Source organism: Candoia aspera, chromosome 1 (genome assembly GCF_035149785.1).
Source record: "Candoia aspera isolate rCanAsp1 chromosome 1, rCanAsp1.hap2, whole genome shotgun sequence".
NCBI lineage: Eukaryota > Metazoa > Chordata > Lepidosauria > Squamata > Boidae > Candoia > Candoia aspera.
In genome coordinates, this window is record NC_086153.1 from 251,558,635 (window position 1) to 251,586,089 (window position 27,455).

Consider the following 27,455-nt stretch of genomic DNA (forward strand, 5'->3'; position numbering starts at 1 on the left):
CACAAATAACATTGATAATAAAGAATAACTACAACTTTGAAACCCATTGCAGATCCATTGCTCTGCACCACAGCCAAACCTTGGAATTACAAAATATAGAAAAATGGATCACTATTAAATTACTCATGATGATTAAAATAGGTAACAGACCCATGTTTTCCAAATTCCTAGAAAAACTGCAGTTCTTTGAATGCATGTTTTAACTACCTAGACCATGGACTTTATCTGTGTATGTGTGTGTCCTCTTTTAAAAGAGCACTGAACTTTCACATATTGTAGTGGCAAAGAAAATGATACGTTTCTAGGTATAGCACCCAGCCTGCACCAGTTTTCTCTCACAACAGGAGAAAGGACTTAGTGTTGTTGTTCCTGTGGCATCTTCATCTCCAGTCCTCAAAAGCTGATGTTAAAAACCGATCGTTGTTCAGCATCTGATCTTGGCTTAACATTGTCTGGAAATTTAAAAAAAAAATATTTTGCATACACTGAGTTACAGAGGTCAAGAAATATCTACAGTCAGATATACCAGAAAGTGAGAAAGAACCGTTTTTATGGTAATTTATGAAACAGTTTATCCAAAATTATTTTCCCATTCAGAAGCCTAAGCGCCTTCATTTCTCCCTTAAAAGATCCAAAACTCTGAAACGAACAAAGAATTCTCTTCATTGACTGCAGTGGGAAGAAGGAAAAAAAATGAGAGGAGCTTGATAGATGAATTCCCTCCCCAGCTGCATGTGGATGATGGTTATTATATAAACAAACTTGGCTAATTAATAATGATCAATAATAGAAACTTCTTGACGGCCCTCTTGACTTCATACATACCGTGAGGTTGTTTATTCCTCGAGAGAGCTCCCCTATTTGCATTACTGTTCCTTCTGAATGGTCCATCTGCAAAATCATTTCAGCAACTAGATGAAATCAAAACAGCCATCCAACCTGACTCAAATCTGCATGCACAAGTTTTAGGATAGCTTAACCATTCCACATATATGACACCATGCCTTTGTCTTCAGGAAGTTAAAGCTGAATTACACAGCTCCTCCCCCATACTAGAAATATTTTCAAATTGCACATTATCCATAAATATAGATCTGACACCACTGCATTTAACATACAGTTAGTAGGTTAGTGGGACCAGAAATGAAGAGAGAATTCATTGTACTTTTAAAAAAAACAAAAACTGTATGTGTGATGCTAAGTTTTTAAGTAAAAAGAATGCAACCAAGCTGTTTCCACCAATCCAAAAGCATTTCTTGATCACATGCACAGATTCAAATGCTTATCATGCTATTTTAATAATTCAAACATTCATGTTCACTGTTTAGCACATAAGAAGATATCCATTAATGTGTTCAATGCTTCATTATGCTAAAATATATATTTATTCCACCAACAGTTTTTCATCTGGCTCCATCATTAGTCATGAGAATTATCACTGTGTAATAGAGAAAGTAGGAACATGTCCGCTGTTCGCTCCCCAAACAACCCACTCCCACCCCTGATGTCCCCATTGTAGGGCCTGAATTTCTCCACTCAGAGATATTGGTGGTGATGGTAAGTTTGTTTCTTAAACTGATTAGGCAGCCTGTGTTGTTTAGATCCCTGGAAGATTAGGGGCCTAAATACAACTATTACAGCTAATTCTTGTGGCCTTTTTTTGGGTAGTGTTTTTCAAACTCTCCCTTCCCCTTGCAAATTTTAGAAATTAGAAACTTACATTTATCAACTAGACTTACTTGGGTGTGTGGCTTTTTCCTAAGCCAGTTTTCTTATCATCTACCTATTCAAGTTAGCCTGGATTGTATTTTGGTACACACCTTTCTCTAATGCAACAATATGCTGTACAAATCACACTTCAGTGACACCCAAATAGGCATACTAGTGAATAACCCAATTGACTGCATGTGTTTAAGGATTCTTTCAGCACAAGGGGTGGCACCTGGAGCAGCTCCCTTCACACCTGACAGTTTTCCTCCCATTAAAATAAACGTTTTTGCAAAAAAGACAGCTTCATCTCTGTAGTGCTTTCTCTGAGGAGAGTAGCTGGCAAACTTAGATACTTATTAATATGATTCTAAGATACAACCCATGGATGTTACTCAGCTTTATATACAGTACTTGCCAAGCCAATGCTCAGAGATATTCAACTAAATTTTGATGTCTTGCTTTAAATCAGTGTTCTGGCTGGGGAATTCTGGGAATTGAAGTCCACACTTCTTAAAGTTGCCAACTTTGAGAAATACTCCTTTCAATGAATCAGGACAGAACAGATTTGTCTTCAAACAATGCAGTTCCACAATTTCCAAACACTAACCATCACTGCTTGAGGTGGGCAGTGAAATAGCATACAACTCCAAAGGGCAAGTTGTCAGGGATCGTAATATTTAAAAGAGTTTAATTTTCATTTACTTTACGATATTGCATGTATGCAGTGCTGAGAAGCTTTCCTGTATATGATTGATTCTGGTAAACCAGAGAGATCCTTTATCCTCACTAGCACAGCTCTTTTGTTCTCAGAGTCTGAAAATGGAAAAGAAGCTGAGGACAAAGGTTAGGAGGCTAAGGAAACGTGAGGGAGCATCTATACTTTCTGAGTATTCACTTTCAAGAAGCTCCAGGAGTTTGACTGAAAGCTGTGTTTTAAAAACGTTAAAACAGTTCTGATTGTGTACAAATCAAACACATAATGAACAAATTACATGCTTTAAATAAAGTGGAAAATCAATTATATTTCAGGTGAAAGAAAAATGGAACATGTTAGATGTAGTAAATCATGCATACGAAAAAAACTTTTTTCAACTAATCTTATATTACTGTAATTTTTCTGACCTGGAAATCAGAATAAATGAAGGTTTGCCTTGCAGAAAACTCCAATTGCTCCATTTTTCAGGTTTTTAAAAACTACTTTACACATGTTTCTATGCAGTATTCCTTGCAACAGCAATTTATAAAATCAACCTAAGTTAATATTTTAAAGCATAATTCAATCACAAAGAGAATAATCACAACAAAAACAATTAGACATTTTCCCAAGTAAATATTTTTATTGCTTTCTGGATGTAATTGTATTCTCAGATTGTTTTTTTTTTTAAAAAGATCCATCATTAGGCCTCTATTTTTGATGTTCTATCGTATGCATTCACTATGGTGCAGACACTGCACAATTAAAAGAGCATATTTTAATAAATATATACAATCCAGCTGTGCTGTCAAGAATAAAATAGGTCATCCTTACCACTGTGGACGTGAAAAAGCTAATACAAAATGTTAAAAATTATCGCTGGGCATTATAAATGAAATACAAAAAGCTCTGTCCTGCAACAGCAGTGCAGAGAGCACCCATGCTCAATTATAGCTTTTAGGTGCTTGGAATATCAGCTACACCTGCTGTGTAAAGCTTTTTCTTTTCCTGAAAAAGGGCTTGAGAAGATGAGTAGGATGCATCAGTTGCAAATGGGGGGAAAAAAATCCCAGTGATATTTTAAAGGTTCTTCAAGCTTCCTCCCAATACATTCATTAAAGACATGCAGATGCATTATGTATTTTAGTTAAATTATAAGAAAAGGTTATCTGTAAGCTCCGAATGTATCAAGAGGATGAAAGGTGAGTGTATCAGTCCACCTGGCCCACCTGATCCAGTTTGTCTAATTCTTTGTCAGGGAGTACATTATGCACTTTGTATGCACTGTAGCTCTTCTGAGTACCATTGGTTGTACTTGTATCCATAGGGCAAATATAATCCGTAGATTCATCAAACTTCTTTTTTCTTAAGTTTCCAAAATGTGAAAATCCAAGTTTCTTTGGCTATCAAGAATGAAGAGTGAGTGGGGTGGAGAGAGAGAGAAAACACTGTCAGAAAATCACAAGAGGAGAAGTACAGAAAACACCAAAAGTTAAAATTGACTTTTGCTACATAATAACATCTTTCATGGATTTTACAAGATTAATTTGAACATTTTCACTGATTTTCTCAAGTTCCTGTAGGAAATTGAACAAATGCTTCAAAAGGAAAGGGGGAGGTTTTGTCTTTACATTTATGCTGAAGAGAATGCTTAGTAATGGACTCACTGACATAATCTTTTGGACTCCATACAGGGAGGCTAACCAGAGTAAAGTTCTTAATAAATCAGAGCATAACTGATTACCATTTTAGCAAGAAGTGTTAATGTATCCTTTAAAAGGAAAGATAATTCAACGGAGTCCTAAAACAATTTATTCTGTTCTTCCAAGGCCACAATGTTTGCAACTCCTAATATAGAATTCCAGGTCTCCCAGACAAAGAATCAAAATTCTGGAAGATGCTTCAGAGGCCATCTAGTCCAACTTCCTGTTAAAGGCAGATTCTCCAATGCAAGAAACAACTGCAACATCACTGAGACAGCTCATTACCCATCCCTGGTTGGTAGCAGGAAGACAGGCTTGAGAGAAGCCAGGCAGGTCTTGGGTGGATGGAGAAAAGTGAGGCTAAAGTTTGTGCTGCTGCCATCATGTACTATTCAACTGTGACCCTTCTAGGTACATTAAACTTAAGATACTTAAGGGCTTGCATACCTATAAGTGCAATAATTCATGTACAGAAGGAAAACACATCCCAGCTGCAGATATGCAAAATAGAAGCACAGTATAAATGCTTCTTTAAAACAAGCAAACCACTGTACTCATTGTAGAGACACACACACAAAGGTCCGTGCATCTTATGGAGCCCTTTTTTTTCACTCCTGCTCCCAAATATCAGACCTCTCAAGCTGCACAAAATCATAGCAACAACCCCAAATTATTTTTTTTAAAAAACAAGCTTTAAAAAAATCTGCACACACAAGCATTGTTTCAGAAAAAAAATGAAAATTATCACTGTAAGTGTACTGCCCATAATTAATCTTGACTAACATTCAATTCAATCTGACATTTCAATGGAAGACTGCAGTGCAATCCTATGCATGTTTCTTTAGAAGTCAAGCCGACATCCACTTAGAAATCAGGAGTCTGGTACCACCTTTTCTGACTAACAAACTTAACTAAAAGGCATAAGCTTTCATGAGCTGCAGCTCACTTCCCCAGCTCACAAATTTTAGGCCTTTTAATTAAATTTGTTAGAAAAGGTGCTACCAGACTCCTGGCTTTTTTGCCACCATAGACTAACATGGCTCTCGTCCTGTAATGTCCACTTAGAAATAAAGCCAAAGGGGGGTGCCTTTGAATCAGCCTTGATACAAGCCCATGCAGTTTTCTTGGCAATATTAGTGGAACCAGTTTGCCCTTGTCTTCTTCTAGGGCTGAGAGGGAGTAACTGGCTCAAAGTCATCCAGCTGGCTTCTGCAACTGAAGGAGGACTAGAATTCATTCTCCCCACTTCTAGCCCAGCACCTTAACTGTAAGACCAGACTGGCTCTCAACTTTTACTTAAGATTCTGTACGCAAAATGAATATAAATAAGATACAATCTTGCCCTCACTTGCATCATTGTGCCCTGCCTGGAAGCTTTGCCTTTCTATCCCATGGATAATTTTAAGTACAGTATTTCAATTACACAAGAAAGGCCTGCTTTGTTGTTGTTTATTCGTTTAGTCGCTTCTGACTCTTCGTGACTTCATGGACCAGCCCACGCCAGAGCTTCCTGTCGGTCGTCAACACCCCCAGCTCCCCCAGGGACGAGTCCGTCACCTCTAGAATATCATCTATCCATCTTGCCCTTGGTCGGCCCCTCTTCCTTTTGCCCTCCACTCTCCCTAGCATCAGCATCTTCTCCAGGGTGTCCTGTCTTCTCATTATGTGGCCAAAGTATTTCAGTTTGGCCTTTAATATCATTCCCTCAAGTGAGCAGTCTGGCTTGATTTCCTGGAGGATGGACTGGTTTGATCTTCCTGCAGTCCAAGGCACTCTCAGAATTTTCCTCCAACACCACAGTTCAAAAGCATCGATCTTCCTTCTCTCAGCCTTCCTTATGGTCCAGCTCTCACAGCCATATGTTACTACGGGGAACACCATTGCTTTAACTATGCGGGCCTTTGTTGTCAGTGTGATGTCTCTGCTCTTAACTATTTTATCGAGATTTGTCATTGCTCTTCTCCCAAGGATTAAGCGTCTTCTGATTTCCTGACTGCAGTCAGCATCTGCAGTAATCTTTGCACCTAGGAATACAAAGTCTTTCACTGCTTCTACATTTTCTCCCTCTATTTGCCAGTTATCAATCAAGCTGGTTGCCATAATCTTGGTTTTTTTGAGGTTTAGCTGCAAGCCAGCTTTTGCACTTTCTTCTTTCACCTTCCTCATAAGGCTCCTCAGTTCCTCTTCACTTTCAGCCATCAAAGTGGTATCATCTGCATATCTGAGATTGTTAATGTTTCTTCCAGAGATTTTAACTCCAGCCTTGGATTCCTCAAGGCCAGCTTGTCGCATGATGTGTTCTGCATACAAGTTGAATAGGTAGGGTGAGAGTATACAGCCCTGCCGTACTCCTTTCCCAATCTTAAACCAGTCCGTTGTTCCGTGGTCTGTTCTTACTGTTGCTACTTGGTCGTTATACAGATTCTTCAGGAGGCAGACAAGATGACTTGGTATCCCCATACCACTAAGAACTTGCCACAATTTGTTATGGTCCACACAGTCAAAGGCTTTAGCATAGTCAATAAAACAGAAATAGATGTTTTTCTGAAACTCCCTGGCTTTTTCCATTATCCAGCAGATATTGGCAATTTGGTCTCTAGTTCCTCTGCCTTTTCTAAAGCCAGCTTGTACATCTGGCAATTCTCGCTCCATGAACTGCTGAAGTCTACCTTGCAGGATCTTGAGCATTACCTTACTGGCATGTGAAATGAGTGCCACTGTTTGATAGTTTGAACATTCTTTAGTGTTTCCCTTTTTTGGTATGGGGATATAAGTTGATTTTTTCCAGTCTGATGGCCATTCTTGTGTTTTCCAAATTTGCTGGCATATAGCATGCATTACCTTGACAGCATCATCTTGCAAGATTTGAACAGTTCAGCTGGGATGCCATTGTCTCCTGCTGCCTTCTTATTAGCAATGCTTCTTAAGGCCCACTCAACCTCACTCTTCAGGATGTCTGGCTCTAGCTCACTGATCACACCGTCAAAGCTATCCCTGATATTGTTATCCTCCCTATACAGATCTTCTGTATATTCTTGCCACCTTTTCTTGATCTCTTCTTCTTCTGTTAGGTCCTTGCCATCTTTGTTTTTGATCATACCCATTTTGGCCTGGAATTTACCTCCGATGTTTCTAATTTTCTGGAAGAGGTCTCTTGTCCTTCCTATTCTATTGTCTTCTTCCACTTCCGCGCATTGCTTGTTTAAAAATAATTCCTAACCTCTTCTGGCTAACCTCTGGAATTTTGCATTTAATTGGGCATATCTCCCCCTATCACTGTTGCCTTTTGCTTTCCTTCTTTCTTGGGCTACTTCTAGTGTCTCAGCAGACAGCCATTTGCCTTCTTGGTTTTCTCTTTCTTTGGGATGTATTTTGTTGCCACCTCCTGAACAATGCTGCAAACTTCTGTCCAGAGTTCTTCCGGGACCCTATCTACTAAGTCCAGTCCCTTAAATCTATTCTTCACCTCCACTGCATATTCTTTAGGAATATTAGTGAGCTCATATCTAGCTGATCTGTGGGTCTTCCCTAATCTCTTTAGTCTGATCCTAAATTGTGCAAGAAGAAGTTTGTGATCGGAACTACAGTCAGCTCCAGGTCTTGTTTTTACCGACTGTATAGATGTCCTCCACCTTTGGCTGCAAAGGATGTAGTCAATCTGATTTCGGTGTTGTCCATCTGGTGAAGTCCATGTATAAAGCCATCTCTTAGGTTGTTGGAAGAGAGTGTTTGTTATGCAGAGTGAATTGTCTTGGCAAAATTCTATCAGCCTATGTCCTGCTTCGTTTTGTTCTCCCAGGCCATACTTACCTGTAATTCCAGGTGTCATTTGACTGCCCACCTTAGCATTCCAGTCTCCTGTGATGAAAATAACATCTCTTTTAGGTGTATTGTCCAGTAGGTGCTGCAGATCCTCATAGAACTGCTCTACTTCAGCTTCTTCAGCATTTGTGGTTGGGGCGTATATTTAGATCACTGTGATGTTAGATGGCTTGCCCTGAATTCAAATTGAGATCATTCTGTCGTTTTTTGGATTGTATCCAAGCACTGCTTTAGCCACTTTACTGTTAATTATGAAGGCTACTCCATTTCTTCTGTGGTCCTCTTGTCCACAGTAGTAGATCTGGTGGTCATTTGATGTGAAGTGGCCCATTCCAGTCCATTTCAGTTCACTGATGCCCAGAATGTCTATCTTTAATCTTGACATCTCACCAATAACCACATCCAATTTGCCCTGGCTCATAGATCTTACATTCCAGGTTCCAATGGTGTGTTGATCCTTAGAACATCGGATTCGCCGTTCACCACCAGCAGTGTCGGCCGCTAGCCGTCCTTTCGGCTTTGAGCTAGCTGCGTCATCACATCTGGGGCTAGTTGAGCTCATCCTCTGTTCCTCCCCAGTAGCATTTTGACCATCTTCCGACCTGGGGGTCTCATCTTCCGCTGGTATACCGACATATCTCTGGTTGTACTGATCCATTTAGTTTTCACGGCAAGAATACTGGGGTGGGTTGCCATTACCTTCCCCAGGGATCGCATTTAGTCTGACCTCTCTGTCATGACCTTCCCGTCTTGGGTGGCCCTTAACGGTTTAGCTCATGGCATCATTGAGGTGCTCAAGCTCCAGCACCACGACAAGGTAACGATCCTTTGCTGAAGAGAAAGGCCTGCAGTACCCTCCAAATGCAGATGCTGTCGCTAGAGCCTCAAAACGGTTTAATAATTAGAGCAGATCTTTCTCACTTGGGGACCCTAAACTGGAATCATCATCCTCACTTAGCTGCAATTCCCAGAATTGTTTGGGATAAGCCATGAAAACGATTTTCACATGCTGTTGGTGTACAAAGAGCCTCAGTTTTTAAACAACATGCCAGTTATAATGAACCTTATTCATCTATTTAGAAATAACTCCTACTGACCTGACCTTCAGTGAAATGCATTTTCAAGTAGTAGTTACATGGAAATAAGACTGCTGCCTAAGAGATTACTGGCTTTTAAACTGCCAGTTGGGAACTCAAGCAGGATTTCTAAAGTTGGTATTATTTCTCTGTAGCCTACCCGGACTTTCGCAGTGGTAGTGAGAGCCGTATAAGCTGTAGATTCCATGACTTCCCTTTTATCTTGCTGAGCCTCTGGCCCAATTAGCACATTGAAATTTGTGGTTAGGTGGCGTCTTAGCAGCGTCTTTTGAGGCGGAATGTTGAGGAGCATCGCCAGAGTATCTCCGTTGAAGCGAGACTCCAGGATCTGTGGGGGAAACAAAGAACATGTCTGCTGCTTTAAATGTGGTCTCCAAGCAGCAAGGTATTCAAAGGCTATTCTCAGGGTTGCGTGTTTGCATTATTCTGTGCATATGCGGGATGTGTTACAATATCACTGAGTCAGGAAGCAGCAGCGCTTCACGTGTTAGCCATTACAATCCATCTCTAGCAACTGTATAAAATTAACAGGAAAAATAAATTTAAAAAATGCCATTTTCAGCAGCACTTCTTTGGGATATCAAATAAAAACATCTGTTTGGGATAGTTATAGGCACAGCTATGCATAAAGCTTGCAGTTCCAGATCTACAGGGTTAGTATCCTCTTACAAATTTCCATATGAACACATCTCTTAGCACTAGCAATAATGACTTGGGTCCTGGAGTTGGTCTTCTGTGAATAAGAGGGATTTTGATTCAGCAGAATCTCCCACTGTCAGGAAAAGGAACTGTTATTTCCCTTTCCTCCTATAATTTCCCCATGCATTTCCCATGCTATCCTGGGAGCGTGCCCCAGTTGGCTGCAACAAATCCATGGATTGCAACAAATATATATTTTTAAAAAGATTTCTAGCTCTTCTGTCCAGCAGTGAGAACTTCAGGGAGCACAGTTTTGCTCAAGGAAGCTAGGATCCAAGCCAATATGTTTAGAAAAAAGTATTGGTGCGTATGATACTTTACGAAGAGACTGCTGGCTCAGTGGATTTTATAGTCTAATGATGAAAAGCAGCACAAGAGAAAGAAAGAACAGGAAAATATAAGAAGAGATGAATAGAATTAAGTAGGACTACATATGCATAAATGTACGTACTGTCTACATCAATAGTGATTGAGCATCTGATTTCTTATCTTTAGAGGCACAAAGAGATAGACTGTAGAAAAGGATTTGAAAGGAGGAAGAGGAGGACTATATTCTCGATATAACTGTTATGAAATGTATACACTTCTTAGGCTAATGTGAGCTTGTTTAAAATAACATAAACGATAACTGATGTCAAGAACACATTTGTTTTAATAAACATTTGTAATTGTCCGTCTTCAGTCTAAACCATTTGAGTTTTGCGCTGTTGTTAAGAATGATTCATGTTGAAAGATAATCTGTTCTCCCTTGCCTGGGATAGTTTACATTCATTGAAAGACTCAGGCAACACTATCAATTGCTGATTTGAAAGTAGTTTCTGCTGTCTAATTTCTTTCACATATTAAGTGCTAATGATTTGGGTAGTAGTTTATAACACAAGATCATTTATAAAATGTAAGTTAAATATTGCCAAATTTATTTTACATAAAACACTCGGGGAAAAAAATCCCATTGTAATAAATTGACTTTTCTTCAATCAACAAGACTGACAGAAACATTAAAAACTGAAAACTGCTGTGTTGATAAATGTCATGTAAATATTTGTATTATAAAACATAAGGGAAATTCAAGTTCTTTTTTCTTACAATGAATCCACCATGAACGCCACTTCCTCGAAGGTTCGGTGCATATTCTGCCAGATCTACTGATCTGAGCCATTCCATCACTCTGTGATTGGACCATTGAACTACTTCTGATGGTGAAATGTTATTCTGTGTTGCAGGAAAAAAACAAAATGTATGATGAATACAGTAAACATGCAAAAATGACTAATCCACCTAGATGCAGCTAATAAAGTAATTCCTTCTAAATAATCAATAATTCTTCCTTTATCTGCTGTGTAGCTTTTAGGCAAATTTCTTTTCCCACTTTGCTGAACTATGGAAATATCCATTTGCAATTCACTCTGTAAGGAAAAATGTAGGCTGCAGTCCATCTTGTGGGCAGAAGTACGTAGAAGTATGGTCATGCTATGAGTGTTTCTCTGAGCAGAAGCAAAGGGCAAGTAGGGATTATTTAGAGAGCTTGCCCAGGAACAAAAAGGCTGAACGAAAGGTTCTGTGGATTTCTGCATATATGAACACTAAGTTTAGGAAGTAAAAATCAATGATTTTTATCTCACCTCGTCTGCTGGTCTCCTACGTAAGCAGTGTGGGTTGAAATTGTTCATGTGTAGCACGTGAATGGCACATTTAATGCTGAGGTGATGCAGCTGGCTTGTAACTTTGAGGAAGAGGAGGTCATTCTGCAAAGGAAAACATAGTTTTTAACAGAATAAAGCTGGAGATCCAATCCACTTAGAATTTAAGAAACCAAAACAACACAGCTTTTCTTTTCTTTTTTTTCTATTTGAGCCTGTATGGACCAGTGTGTGATTCCTATTACAGTTGTCAGAGCCCACAAAGTAAGAAGGGAAGCACTGTCTGTAGTTCTATAACTACAGAATCTTCCTTGTCTGCAGTTTATAAAGCACTGGGAAGGTCCTCAGTTTAAACAAGGTGGAATGCTGCCTAATGCACCCAGTTAGCAGGAGATCCCCCTCCACTTTATGGTGCGCTGGGGTTCTGAAGTTGACTGTTTCTTCTGACTGCTCTACATCTCAGCTCTGGACAAATGGATGCAAAACCGGCCCATTTCCTGTTCTGCTTACCCCTTTGCATTATGATGCTGATGGTTAATTTATGTATATATACACATAATGCATACATAGTATGCTATTTAGATGGATTTACAATTTAATACAGAAACAGTAATTTTATTGGGATTGAGATGTGATGCAGGATGGGATTTATCCCTTTTCCTGACATCATCTTAACAAAAATCATTCTCTTGTTTCAAGCTAGAGCAGCGATTAGTTTGGGTATTTTAAAAAAAGGGAATCTCCTATTCTGACATTTACCATTAATGTCTAGAAACAGTCTGAGTTAGCTTCCTGCCACTCAAAGTGTCTGGAAAATTAAATATTGACAAGGGATTCCTCAGATCACTAACAAAACAATTATTCAGACATTTAAAATATATTCCTACCTTAGTATAAAAACAACTTGGGAATTCAAGTTCTAAATATAGTTTTGAAAGAAATGAATGCAGGGATAAAATTATTCTCTTCAACTCTTCACCACACATTTGAGTAAAAGAAAAGGACTTTTTTCTAGTCTCAGACTTTGAAAGTAAGGATTTTAGCTACCTTACCACAGTTAGATATTGCAGCATTCTGCCATCAACTCGTGATTCATGGAACTGATCTTTATACTGAGGTAAACCTATATCATCAAGCCATCCTGTGGAATACACATCAATATATTTTACTGTGTAATAAAAAATAATTCACTTAAAATTTAGTCTTTGGAGAACAATATGTTCCTTATATAACTTCTTATATTCTCTGGAGAACAATAAGATTTCCATTCCCATTACGTATGTCCATTCTACATGTTTTGATTTTTACCCCATCAAAACAGTTTTTAAGAAAGCTTCCATCTAAGTTCATAGGCTATACAAAGCTATATAATGCCCAGAAACATGTCAAGGAAATAAAACTGAAGGAAATGAAAATAAAGCTCTGTACCTCTGTAATATTTCTAGAGATGAAATTAAATTTGAGTGTTTTTTTTTCTCCTTCATTTCTAAAACTCAAACACGTACAAATTTCTAAATGGTTAAGTGGGCTAGAAAAGTCATCAATCTGTTTTTAATTTCTTTTTACCACTTCAAATACTTACGTGTGACCCAGATATGATCTAACTGTGCAGACTTATCATCTTGTTTTGTATTTATAGCTTTGACTGCCAAAACCAATTTCTTCCTGTGTAAAGGATGCTTAATTCCTAATTCCTGTAAAGGGAAACAATAATGATGATTAAAACAGTACCTGTCAACTTGGCACATCTTCAGATAGATCGCAAATACGTTGAAGTTCTTGAAGAAAAGATATTACGCTGAATTGGAAATTGGGATTTTCAAAAGAAGTATTGATGTTTTAATGTTTAAACTTCAGAGGTCTAAATTGTTGCCTGCTAATACAGGAAGTGGAGCTGCTAAAAAAAGCAGCTCTTTTAAATAACTGAATAATTCAAGATATGCATGGCTGCTTTTATTTAGACCTATGGGTCACAAGCACTTATCTATTTCACTTTTAAGATCAAAATATGCAGAAAAATTACATATGAAAAAGAATTGTGCAAAAATGTATACAACTGAGAAAAGTGAAAAAAGAAAGTTGATTTTACTCTTTGAAAATCCTTACAAACAGTGAACACACTAGGAAAAGCACATACAATATGTATATGTTGCTTCTATACTGAATAATTTGCACTGTCTTCCAGTTTGTTTTCAGGTTTGATCCATGAAAATTCCGGCAAATCAGCCCTGAGCAATTCTTTCAATTCCTCCATTTTCTCTGTGATGGCAACCAACTTTATAAACTCTGCCTACAAAGATTCATTTAACATCTGTGTTACAGAATTAAACCTAGTCAACTTATTAACTGAAGTTGAATTAACAATGTCTGCTACTGGATTTACAAGCCCTGTTATATGGTTTGTATTAATAGTGGTTTTAGGAATGTTCATGGATCATTGCTATAAAGTGCCTTTGAAAATGTTTTATTAAATGTAGAGTGGATCTTTAAAATAAAATAAAAGCAGTCAAAACAGTCTAAAACACCCCCTTGAATCAGATATGCAGCATTTAGACATGACTTACTCTGTCCCCCCACTAAACTTCCAGCATAATCTCTAGAAGTGACAATGATTAAAGATAGTTTTTCCTTCTCCAAAGAGCAAGAATCTTATGTAAAGCAATCCGACAATTGCTATTCATTTTTCGTGCTAGCGCCTCTGCTTTATATTTTGGGGGAGATAATCCAACCTTTGATGTACACTGTGGGGAAGATACGGCTGGAGCCAGATCAAGCAACACCAGGGCCAGTGATTTATTTTATACTTTCAAAATTACATATACCAGCTGAATCCACCACCAAAAAGAGAGAATAAAAAAGAATGAATTCTTAATGGAGCTTCTAACATTCTAGAACTTTTACCTTTTCCATATCCTGTGGTGTTGCTGTCAGAAGCGTATGGCCAGATGTTACCCACTGTCGTGCAAAAATGACATACTGACCAAGGCCAAAGTCCTCAAGCCAGTTGCAAATGCGTTCAGTGCCCCATTGAGCAAACGGGGCATTATGATCACTAAGAACCACAATTAAGGAAAAGAGATTTATATTAGCATATCATCATCAACAACTTGCAGTCCATAACTGGGACTAAGGTGAAAGATAAATTGAATATACATATACATATACATACTGCATACATACGTAACTGTTTGCCAACTATCGGTCATTTCAGATTAAGGTCAGAATCATTTAATTCCAGGATTATTATCACATACTGGGGAAGTTATATTCAGAAAAAAACTTGAGCACAGAGATATTCTACTTCTTCCTCTCAAAGAATTTCCAGTGTATCTTTGCTTCCTTGCAGTTGGTTTTTATTTGCAAGAATAGGGAAATACGCCATGTATCACTTGCCTTTGAATATTAATAAAATTGGAATATTCATTTCTAAAAGATATATAGATGAACTAACCATGTAATATGACCAAAATGGAAGCCCAATAGCTTCAGTATGACACATAGGCTGGACAGGATTAGCAGCTATTGCATTTCATACTAGCCCCATTGCAAATGCAAGTGAATTTGCTCTTTGGTCATTTGCTGTGATTCAGTTACAAACCAACCAAAGTCCATTTTGAAAAAAATAATGGGAAGTAGACTAAGCAAAGAAGCAAAACTTATTTCTGTTCCAGAAACTGCTACCAAATATAACGGAAAAAAAGATACCCACCCAACAGTAGACCTTTGTAAATAAGAATTACAACTGATGAAGGTTCCCAAACAGTTGAATGTATCCTGTGCACTTGCAAATACACATTTACCAATTAGATCCTAAGTGGAGAAATCTTGGCTTGAAAAACTCTACATATTGGCAAAACAATGCTTTTCATTACATAGTGAATTTAGTCAAGAGACTAATTACTTAAGCAAATATTTAGCCACAGAAACAGTAAATAGCCATTCTCTACCTCTTTTGTCCCTTGGTGTCCTTTGACCGTGACAATCGAGGTCCAGCTGTTGCACGGAGGCCACCTCTTCGAAATTCAACCAAGCCCAGATCATCTCCAGGGAAATTTCCAGATTGAGTCCGACGTATTCTTTTAGGAGATAATAAAAATGATAAGTCATCAGATATTCTAATTCAGGAAGCAACTTTTACATACAAATGTCTGAATTTTTAATATCAGGAATCCTGTAATTTCTAATGTTTCTTCAGGTGGATTCATTAATTTATTTATTATATTGCTTGTGTTTTCTGGATTTTCCTTTTATATATATTTTTTATTATGTGATTTTATTGATTACTATTGTTACTGTAGATGATGTATGCTACCTTGAGTTGTGTGCTGAGTAGGGCAGCTGAATAAATAGATTTAAAAAATTAAGAATAAATGAATGAATGAATGAATGAATGAATGAATGAATAAATAAATAAATAAATAAATGGGACGGAGAAAGTAGAAAAAAAATAAAGTACACTTACTTTCCCCATATTTTCTTTATTCCTTTTGGACTTCTTTTATTGTCTGGAGATAATGGGGATTGTGCACCTGAATCTGTTCCAGATGACAAGGGTGAAAGTTCCTCTGGAGTTGTGCTGTCCATACTGTCAGGGGCCCCTGTGAAGTACAAAGGTTGTCTATGAAGTTCTGGTTCTGCAGCACATATCACTCAAAGCTGTTCAAATATATTGGGCAACATTGCAGAAATAAAAGTCTGTGCATCCTCTCACATGTATAAACTGGTTTTCTTTGGGCAGAAAAATGTAATTGTACATAACATATAACCCTGGAAGAGCTAGCTGAAGACTTCACTGACCACATTATAATATGAGCAGGTGTCCCATGATGAATATTGGTAATTATCACCTACTTTATAACATGGATGCAGAATACATTTTTCAAATGGACAGAATTTTCGATGGCATGAAATAGCCAAAACTATGGTTTGCAAAAATGTGATGCATTTTAAATGTCTTTTCCCTAATATAAGTGTTTTCTTTTGAGGTATTAAAATACAGATTTCAAATATGTCCAGCATCCATTAGAAACCACAGAACCACTAGTGCTGGCTCTCTACACTTAATCTTGTACTATTAGGACCATCTGTGCCTTTCATTTGCTGGATCAGAAAACACAATTCAAAAGTCAACTCTCTGCAATTTGTATTTTCAATAAAGATATTTATTGCTAGCATAAAGGCTGCACATTGGTTAGGTATACAATACCTAATATGGGTGCACTGACACTCCTGATGCGATCTTCACTCATCCCAAGAAGCAGAAAGCCATATGAAGAAGCAAAGAGGATGTAAAATTCAAGCAAAACAAAGTTAAAGGAAAGCAAAGAAAGCAAACAGCTGAAGGAAGAAAAATCAAAACAGACAGGTGGCAAAATAGCAAAGCAGATGAATGATCAGAAGCAGTGTGTGCTATATACAGATGAAAACCTTTTACTGTGAGAAATATGCATTTAAAAAAAAATCATTCTCATATTGAGTACAAAGCCAGTACAAAGAATAGAAGTGTGTTCTTTTTCTAACTTAAAATGCAAACAAATCACAGTAAAATGTGCCTGTTTTCTTCCCCCTTAAAAACAAACCTTGTTGATCCTCTAGGCTCAACTATCGGTTTTATTTATAAAGAGAGGTCAGAGATCTTTCCTTTTCCAAGGAGAGTCTGTGCATTTTAAAAGGACTGTTTACTATTTCAACAGGCCTGGGGTTTTGAGTGTCTCCACACTGTAAATAAACAGCAGAGACAGATCGCTTCTTATATATGTGGCCCAGTTCTCAGGAAATTAACCATTAAGCCATGCAGTTTGTTCACATACGCTAGTTAAATCTGTCGGTAGCTTCAGCTGATATGATGACATTTCTAATCAGTGATACAAAAAGGTACAATAGCTTTACAGCGACATGTGGGCAGTGAATTATGTAATGATAAAATTAAGATGGATGGAGCTAAAGTAAAAAAAAAAGCAGGTAATGGAAATGACCTTTCACAGGGCCTTCACTGGCATGGATACCACTGCCTTAATTTGACAGTGGTCTATTATGACAGAGGCAATCACGCAGGGGTGTCCGCAAAGTTTTTAATGTGCATTACGTATCACGTTGTTGTGGCTGCTACTGTGACTTTTCTGACCAAACCCTGCAGACATGCATACTGACATTCAACATCTCCTGCAGCTGTTCATCTCCAGCCTTTGCAGTGGTTGTAACAATTCAGTTCCCACAGAATTCTTCCCAGATCAGTGGACACTCCACACTCCCAGGACTGATTATATTTTAGGGCCACCATCAACCCACCAAGCAGCTAACAGTTCTGGATCCAGAGAATTAGGAAATCCAACTGTCTACACTGTAGGAGCCATACTGATAGAAATTAAGATTCATTACTCTTGGCAACATCATGCTATTCTGACAATCTAGTCAAATCTTGCGCCACAGCATCTTTTCAATACGTTTAAACCACACACAAACACACACAGAGAGCAAGTTCATTGTTCTTTCCACAGTACATACTCAGGCTCTGTATGCCATTGTCCTCATTGCCATTTATACAACACGGAGTAGCAGGTGTATTGTACAGACGGTTATCACCATTGTGTGCTGGTCGAGGAAGTTTCCCTGGCAAGGTTTGGTACTTGCTGCTTTTCACATGAGATTTATTCTATGTATGTTACATTTTTTTTAACAAAAAGAGAAAAATAATGAAGTCAGTATTATTTCTAAAATTCACTACATTCATTTCAGTCAGAAGCTATCAGCATTTGTCTTCTGAGAAATAAAAATATTTGGCCAATATAGAACTTCTGATCGTGGTCATACATTCTCCACTAATGTGGAGAGGTGTGACTTTCTGGAGTGAAGAATCTATGAGGGAACAGGATTTGACAGCTAAAAGTCAGAATAATGAAGATAATGGTAAAGAACTTTGTCACGTGTAAATGTGTACATGCCACAAAACAATGTCTGTAGTAATCATTCTATGTTAATTTATCCTTGTATGCTACTTGTTGAATCACTACTTAATAATATAATTAAGCAATTCATCATTTATATAATGAAATAAATACCACCATTGGTGTGACATCTGGAATGAATGTACCACGGATGTCCCTAATTTTGTCTGTCACTTGAGATTTTCTCCAATATGCCTGCCTACCTGCCTGCCTTCTGTGCTGAAGTGGGCACTGTATAGGTCATGGATAGCCTTTATGACCCATTTAACTGTTCTTACTGGTGAGTAGCCTATATAGTCCATTTGTTACAAACATCTAATTTTTATCATTTATAGATTAGGAAAGCAAGGAGTAATGTGTTAATATTTAGTTATACAAGCATTTTGACATGACTTCATCCTATTATTCCTACTCATCAGCCCTAGGAAAGTTACTTTTAAGCCTTAACTTAAAATATTTATTATACAAAAACTAAAATTAAAAACTTGGCTAATTTGCGCAGACTGCCAACATACAAAAATTCTCAAGCACTCATTCCATGGTAACACAGAAAACAAAAGAAAAATAAGCACAAAATAAATAAATTGTTTTCAGGATGTAAATGTTAAAATGCAGTTAATATACCTCTTCTTCTAGATCACGTTCTACTGGTTTCCCATCAACATGCTATGAAGTTGCAGGAAGGGCAATTTCAAAGTATGAGGGAGAGAAAGTAACAAACAAAATGTTAGTATAGACATAAAGTGACATTTTTAGTCCAGCCTGTTGGATAACAATAATAGGTTTATTTTCTCCTCAGTATGCAGTGTCCTGCTATATTGATATTAATATGCATCTCTTCTCGTTTTATCAATGTAAGTCAAGCCTAGCTTCCACTAAGTCAGTGGAATTTGTGCCAGGAGTTGCTACATACAGTATACTGAATCCAGATGCCTTCAGACTCTGGGATATAAAACAGCTGTTCCTCCATTCATTCTGATAAATGACTCACAGGGACCAAGCTTCAAAAAAGTGGGCCACTGATAACTGCAGAAGTTCATATACTTAGCACATGTTGGAAAATAGCACACACACACCCCAATCTCACCACTCTTCCACTAACAAAATGCAACACACAGTACACTAAGTGTACTCTTCAGTGCTTATATTGTACCTGTATATAGGACTGAAAGGCCTACTGGTTTCCCTCTGAAAGTGAGTGGTAATACATTATTGCATTTAGGTCGTATAGATTGGATTCACCAATATAAGCAGCATAGAAGAATGCACTATTTAATGCATGGAAGTGCTGCAAATCTTCTGCTGCATCACATTATTATACTAAAAGTAGGAATAACACATTTTGATTATTGCAAATTCAGCTGTGAGTGGGAGATGCTTTATGACATTGTTTTGCAAAAATATTCTAATCTTGTCCAAACTGGTTTGCTTAGAGGGCTCTTCGTATGTTGCAAAAGATGTTGTGTACAGATAGTTGGCAGTTCAACATAAGCTATGTGTTAGCATGTCAACTAGGCACATATCCAAATGTACAACTTCAGGGAAAGGTGTACACTGCAGGGAAAGTTCATTAATGGGTGGCCAACTGTTTTTAAAACAAATTCGCATTAAGGATGGAATACCAGGGTTCCACAGAATGAACAGTGTGCGGTATGGTTCAGCTAGGATCCTGCAAATGGGGCATGATTTGCAACATTTCTGATAAGCATTGATACACCTGTCCTTTTTGGCCTATGGGTATGAGGCCTCCCTTTCAAGTTTTGTGCCTCTGAATCAGCCATTTCAGCTTCTGCCTAGGATCTATCTGCCAAATTTACATGTAGTATCACCATAGTCTCTAGTATCAGAATTACATCAATTTCAGGGTCTCACTAAAAGTCATTTAGTTATATGCACATTCAGATTAAATACCACACAAGAACAAAGTAAATACACAAAACAAGGAGAAAATAAACCTTGGATTATATAGTAATTGGGAAGGTTAGTTCTTCATTTGCTATACATAAAACTACAAATTACACTGAACAGGTACAATGGAAAGCCCAAAGGTCAACCTATTAAAGTGATATATCACCTTCATGTTGAATTAATGAGTATAGTTTGTTAGTTATGTGCAATCAAATGCTTTTAGCTTTGGATTTATATTGCATAAATATATTGTTCAGAATCTATCAGATATACTTAACTTCTTGATGTGGGGGATTTAGTAGATATACATTTATTTGATAGTACAGACCAGTTTCCTTTGATCTCAATGTCAAGGAAACAATGGAATTAGAATTATTCAGCTATACAAAGCTTGCATGGATTGAGCTTTATATACTTCCAGTGCATATTTATTAGGCAAAAATTGAAATATTGGCACTAACCTTTTCCAGGGATTCACTTTGCAAGTCTTCTAGACTACTTGATATTTTTTTCTGAGACATCCTTTAAAATATAATGGCAATAATTAATGTAATCATACCAAGTCACATTGATGACAGTAACAGAGTTAATGGACGTTTACAAAATCCTCTCTCATTATTGTAAAACCTTCAATCTTACGTTTGAATTTTTTATATAATAAATGCCACTGGTAAAACTCTTGCTAGCATAAGGACTGCTGGGTGTGTCCATGTATGTGCAAATAGGCTAGACCAAATTAGCGTTTTTAAATACAATGAAATGCTTGGAGAATGTTAACATGAATATAACTTGTGTCATGCATCACATATGAAAGCCAGAAGCGTACTGGTTTCTGATAGATGCACTGGAATACAAGAATCTTTTTCTTGCCATCCAAATGCCAGAACACACAGCCCTCAAGGTGGCTGATTTGTTTATCAATGGAAAACAAAACAGAAATGTAATCATATTAACTAAATTATTTTTAAACTGTGTAAGAGGGAAAGAGGAACGAACTGTACTCTATAGATCATATCAAGAAAACAAACAAATACATGAAGAAAGAGTGAACAGGTTGAGAGAAAGGGAAAGGGGAAGACCTAAAAGCTTTAATTTGATGGACTCAGTGAAATCTTGAAAAAGAGAGATGTAAGAAGTAGTGCTTAAACTAGATCAATTTAAGATTTTTTCCCTTTTTTTTCTTTTCTCTTACCACCTACTTTTAACTTCTTTTATTCAATACAATTAACTCTTTTCTGCACTTTTCATAACATAGTCTACCCTGAAAGGCATGATGTGTATGCATGAACCAATATATTGACAGAAGACCTGATTCAGACAAACTGTACAGCAAAGCCTTGGGAAACTCCTACAGATGGACCAGAATTCTCACGTTCTTCTGAAAGATTGTAGGAGCAAATGGCAAATGATATCTGTTAAAATAATTTTGATAATTTGATCAAAAAGTATTCACAGATTTCTTCTTACCTATTTTGAAATTCCAGGCTTTCCCCATTTGTCAAACATAGTTTATTTGAAGGAACTGGAGAGCTTCCCCTATGGATCATATCAATGAGCATAAGATGTTATTTTAATTTTAATTTAATTTAAATAGAATTCAAAAGGCAATCTTTTACTTAGTTTAACTGTATCTCAGGTTATTCACCCACCCAAACATATATAATTAGGCCCAAAGCAACTGTGAAAAATAAATTGTGTAACAGAAATAGGGTATTTTCAGCAACACCAATGAACTAAGAAAAAAAAAAGTTCTTACCTAATTTCCAGTATTTTTTGTGGTGTAGGAAGCAACATAGATGGGACCAACTCCCCTTGAGGTATCTATGTAAAAAGCATTTGAGCATGGATTAACTTTCACAGAAAACAGGACAAACAAAGCTCAGATAAATGGGAGAAAGAATAAGCAAACCAACCTCTGGTTTATATTCTATTTGGGGCGCATGCATGAGGTTCCATTTTCTTAAGGTTGCTTCAAAATCATCTTCACCACTACTAGACAAACCTCTTTCTGAAGTTCCTTGAAGGTACAAAAGTTTAAAAATGTTATCAGTTAAAAGGAAAAAAAAAAGCAATGTTACTATAAGCCTAAATACCAACTGGCTGAAATCAAACATGGGAAGAATTCAGCAGGAAAAGTTAATAAAGTGAATTTCTTTTTTTCTTTTGTAAATTTTTCAAATCAATCAATCAATCAATCAAACCTTTATTGGCATTATAAAAGCAATAAAATACAAAATGCATTAACATATCATGAGAGTAACAAAGAAAGAGCCATACTCATTGAAAAATTTGATTACATTTCCTTTTAAGTTCTTCCTCTAGGAATTTGGCAACAATTCGGGTGGTCTCAGATACAGTATCACTCAGTAGATATTGAGTATTTACAGCATTTATGATACAGTATTTACAGCATTTAATGGGTATTTACCCTGTAAAGGTTTTGAGAGTAATTTGTGCTGAAGAGACACAAATAAGTGGCAATTTTAAAGTGGAAATTTAAAATTGAGCACGGCTAAAGGATCTTAAGAGAGCAAGTTTGGTATAGTGTCTAAGGCATCAGGCTAGAAACCGGGAGACTGAGAGTTCTAGTCCTGCGTTAGGCACAAAGCCAGCTGGGTGACCTTGGGCCAGTCACTTTCTCTCAGCTCTGGGAAGAAGATAATGGCAAACCACTTCCAAAAATGTTACCAGGAAAATAGTCCAGGCAGTCACCAGGAGTCAACACTGACTCAGAGACACACACACAAACAAGGATTTTAACAGGACAAAATACAGAAAATATCACCTTGATCCTAAAGACATTTAGTTCCAATTAATTCAGTGAGGAGGTTTCATGCATGGCACCTTGTAGTAGAACTAACTACAGATACAATTCAGTAAGGTAAGCTTAGTGAGAATTTCTGTTAGCCTTGGCATCACTGTCTTCCTTAGAAGTTTTAAACATTTCAGCCTCTGACCCAGTAGAATGTTGATTTATACAATGCGATACAGGATCTGCATGGCAAGATGCAATCAGCCATACAGAGAAATATCTGCATTTGCAAATCAAATAGTGAGTTCCACTCAAATAAGCAAAATAAGAAAAAAAAAGTTGAATTTTATTTAACTATCCAAATTTTCCTTAACTTTATCTTATATTTAAGAATGTGCCTTCTTAAAATTTATTTAACTTTTTAGACAAAGTGTATAAAAATACAAATAGAAAAAAAATAAAAGGATAAAGCACAAATAAGAAAGGATCTTAAAAAGGTCAAGGAAGCTATAGTTTTCCAGTATATCTTTAGTAAATTATGAATGATTGAATATTTTGCTTTAGATAACTAAAAATCACTATTATGCTTTCAACAAGAATTAATATCAAGAACCATGGCCAACACAATATAAACCACCACATAAAATTATAAGCTATAGTTAACAGAGTCAAAACTGAGAATCTGTTCTGATTTAACTGTCTCATGAAACTGAAATATGAACTCTGTACATAAAAATACCCAAATTTTGGATGGGGAAGATTGTGGCTTTGGAGTAATTAGATCAGAACTAGTTATTGGCAGTGATATAAATACAGCTCTAAGAGCTATTGAACAGATCAGCACCAAATGGATAGATTAGTGGAGTTCTCCTCTTTAACACTAAAGCGAGAGAAAACATCTAGATAATATTAAACCCAGACAGATTTGACAAACTAGTTCATTAACATTGGTTCTTGTGAAAAACTATTACAAATACTAATTATTCAAGATGATTAATTGAGCTACCATTCATCTATTAAATTAAATAAAGGTAGATCTTGCAGTGTATTGTATCATTGATGCATTTTGAGGATGCCTGAAAAGCATAATTACTCTTGATAAGTAGTTATCTAGTAACTACTCATTGGAAGGTAAGGTAATTTTTCACACTTTTTCAATGTTTGAAGAAACCAAATATAGATTATTCCCTGGTATAACAGTATATAAGAGGCATCTGGCTAAAAAAAGCCTCCCCCATATCAAATAGATTCAAGTATTTCTGAGGAAGATGTAGATCATTGCCCATGTTTTATTTCAGAAGGAAAATCTTCAGAGTTTCATGCCAAATAACAGTATCTGCTAGATTTACCTAAGTAGAAGAAAAAGCTAATCAACTTATATTTAAAGAAAATATTATAATTTCTACAATATTAAATCAAAGCTATAATATAGAAATACCATATATGTAAAAATATAAAGTATTACATGGTAAGAGGTTGGGTTGAATACTAGAGCATGTGCATACGTGTATGAATATGTGGAGAGAGAGAGAGAGAGAAGGATGGTAATCAAGTTATTTTTCATGTTTTTCCATAAATACAGTTTTACCCATAGTAGCCAAACATACTTAATTATAGCAGATTGGATCACTGAACTGTTTTGTGGTAAATAAGCTCTTTTAAAGATACATTACATCACTGGAAAATATAACCACGCACAATAAAATATTGCCTAATACTATTTATTTTACATATTATGCTTAGAGAAATGGAGGCAAGGCCACAAACAGAGAAGTTACTTCTTGCAGCTCTTCCTGTATCTTTTGCCTACTCTGGGAAAAAAGCCAGCAATTTAACTCAACCTTCTTGCTAGACCTATCATTTAAGAAAAACCAAAGGATTAGGCCGGGCACTAGCCTAATAATGACTAAATGATGGGAAATTTGATGATTACAGTAATATCTGATGTCAACCTATGTATCATGTCAGCAAATATTACATTATAGCTTTAGTCAAACTACAATACTATTATTATAGCTTCACTAAAACTATAATGTATTAGTTCTGCATTATTATGGGTAAATACATTTATTATTAAACTCATTATTATTTTATTTGGATATGCAGCTTTTATTTTAAGAATAAATGTTCTATTGTATATATACGTTTCCCATTCTGACTTGGCAGTCACATGAAATGTTACAGCTCCTGTCTGGATTTAGAATAGCCCAGTCATGAAGGTTAGTAAACACAAAGAAAATAAATCAAGCACGAAAAAATATCGGTTTTCACAATGGGACCGGGAATCCTCTGAATACAATTTGCCATCCCATCTAACAAACTTTTGAAGTTTAAAGAGAACAGTTTGAAGAATGTAGATGTAGGGAGATGAAAAGTCAGCTAGTATTCTTTCAACCTTGATTTTTTTCTCATTAGTTTTATATTATTATGTCAATTTATTATTATTAATAATGTTCCCATTGTCATAATTATTATCATAGTAACTAAATAATCCTTTGACCTCCCACATCTGGAGACTTTTGCATTCTGTACAAGTAAATTAAGCTTATTAAGATCCCAAACAATGAAGCTTCCTGAAAAGAATAAATGGAGTATTCATATATTACAGTGTTCTCTAAATTCCTGCACATGTGATAAGGATATGAGCGCACAGAATACAGAACCCATTACATTTACGCTACACTCACCAACTTATCTTACTGGCATTCTTTCCCCTTTTAATGATAGGGTTTTACAGACGTGCTCCAATTTAACGACAGTACAACTTCTACTGGTATGAATGTTTTACAGCCACAGAGCGAGGATGTTATCACTTCTTCCTGACCTGGCAGTGATGGAAAGGCATTTGCAGGCAAAGATATGGTGATTGTTACCCATATCCATTCCGTGTATGAAAAGAGTCTTAGTCTTTCAATCTGTACCTTGTTGTTCAGTCACTTCTGATTCTTTGTGATTGTCTAGATTGTCTGTCAATAACTGCTTTTTTGAGTTTTTGTTAAGTTCATGCTTGAGACACCAGAGATAGTATATAGCCATGTTGTTTTCTGTCAGCCTACTTTTGATTGCTTTTGTTTTTTCCAAGCATTAGGCCTTCTCCAATAACTCTTGCCTTCAGACTGTGGTTTGGTATACTTAAGCTACAGCTTTACCATTAGTCCTTCCAACAAATACTCTGATTTTATTTCACCTAGTACTGAAAAATTGGTTTGTGAAATCCAAGTTATTCTCAACGATTTTTTCCAGCACCACAATTTAAAGGCATCCATTGTTCTTTGTTCAGTCTTTCTGGATAAGCCTTAACTGTTGACTGGATATTAATATTTTAAAATTAGCCAATCAAATACAAATAAGCAAAGAAGTTGAATAGTAACAGACTTCATCTTTCAAGGCTCAAATTCACAGGATGTTACTGTGGCCATGAATGAAAGAGACATCTGCTGTTTGTGAGAAAAAGCATGACAGATCTAGACAAAATATTAAAGCACAGAGACATTGCACTGATGACAAATGTATATATTGTCAAAGCCATGATTTTCCCAGTTGTAATATATGACTGTGAAAGCTGGGCCATCAGAAAGGCTGAACAAAGAAAAATTGTTGCCTTTGAATTGTGCTGGAGAAAATACCTTGGAATGCAAAACAGACACAATAACAAACAATTCAAAGCTAGATGAAGGAAAACTAGATTGCTTGCTAGAAACAGCAATAACGAAACTAAATCTTAAATACTTGGGACACATCATACAAAAACAGGAGTCCCTGGAGAAAACCCTGGTGCTTGAAAAATTGAAAGCTGAAAAAAAGGCTGACAGAAAACAAGGATGCTAATTTACTATCACTAATGACAAAACATGAGCTTATAAGAACTCAAAGAAACAGTTACTGAAATCTTGGGGAAATGATGCCCATTGGGTGACAACACATCAGTAGCAAATGAACACTAAGCAACAACATACAACCTTGGCACTGAACCATTTAGTTGCTCCATTTTCCAGTATAGCTGTTCCTTCCTGGTCACCATACAAATGCATCAATAAGTAGATGAGGTGGACTTGTACACAGATGTTTTAAGGGCCATCAAAATTTGTTGTGGTCTACACGGTCAAAGTCTTCCTTGGTATAATCAATAAAGGAAAAACAGACACCATTTTGGAACTCCCTTGCATTCTCCATTATCCACTAGTTGCTACCAATGTGATTTCAGGCATCTCAGTCTCTTCTGAATGTAGCTTGTTTAACCTTGACGTTCTTATACCATGAACTATTGAAATCTGGATTGCAGATGCTTGAACGTTAGCATGTGAGATAAGTGCAATCATCTAGTAGTTTGAAAAATTCTTAGGCCTGCCCTATTTTTGGTATTAGAATATAAATTGATTTTTTTCCATTCCCTTAACTGCTATGTTTTCCAGACCTGCTTATAAACTGCAAATAGTATTTTAACTGCATCATCTTGTGAGAATTTAAACAGCTGTGCTGGTATTTC

General features: G+C 36.7%; 1 protein-coding gene across 6 annotated transcripts in view; it reads right to left on the minus strand.

Moving 5' to 3' along the window:
- Nucleotides 1–3,020: 3,020 nt before the first annotated feature.
- Nucleotides 3,021–27,455, minus strand: part of PPFIBP2 (PPFIA binding protein 2) — a 116,396-nt gene continuing 91,961 nt past the window's right edge. For all 6 annotated transcript variants that reach the window (XM_063289493.1, XM_063289495.1, XM_063289497.1 and 3 more), the window contains 15 exons: nucleotides 22,131–22,234; nucleotides 21,974–22,038; nucleotides 21,685–21,753; nucleotides 20,679–20,739; nucleotides 18,934–18,975; nucleotides 17,870–18,017; nucleotides 15,828–15,963; nucleotides 15,313–15,441; nucleotides 14,267–14,417; nucleotides 12,948–13,059; nucleotides 12,418–12,506; nucleotides 11,348–11,470; nucleotides 10,812–10,937; nucleotides 9,166–9,354; nucleotides 3,021–3,807 (listed from right to left, as the gene is read on the minus strand). In XM_063289493.1, coding sequence (XP_063145563.1) covers nucleotides 3,616–3,807; nucleotides 9,166–9,354; nucleotides 10,812–10,937; nucleotides 11,348–11,470; nucleotides 12,418–12,506; nucleotides 12,948–13,059; nucleotides 14,267–14,417; nucleotides 15,313–15,441; nucleotides 15,828–15,963; nucleotides 17,870–18,017; nucleotides 18,934–18,975; nucleotides 20,679–20,739; nucleotides 21,685–21,753; nucleotides 21,974–22,038; nucleotides 22,131–22,234 — 1,736 coding nt within the window. In that variant the 3' untranslated portion in view covers nucleotides 3,021–3,615. The remainder of the gene's footprint in view (nucleotides 3,808–9,165; nucleotides 9,355–10,811; nucleotides 10,938–11,347; nucleotides 11,471–12,417; nucleotides 12,507–12,947; nucleotides 13,060–14,266; nucleotides 14,418–15,312; nucleotides 15,442–15,827; nucleotides 15,964–17,869; nucleotides 18,018–18,933; nucleotides 18,976–20,678; nucleotides 20,740–21,684; nucleotides 21,754–21,973; nucleotides 22,039–22,130; nucleotides 22,235–27,455) is intronic.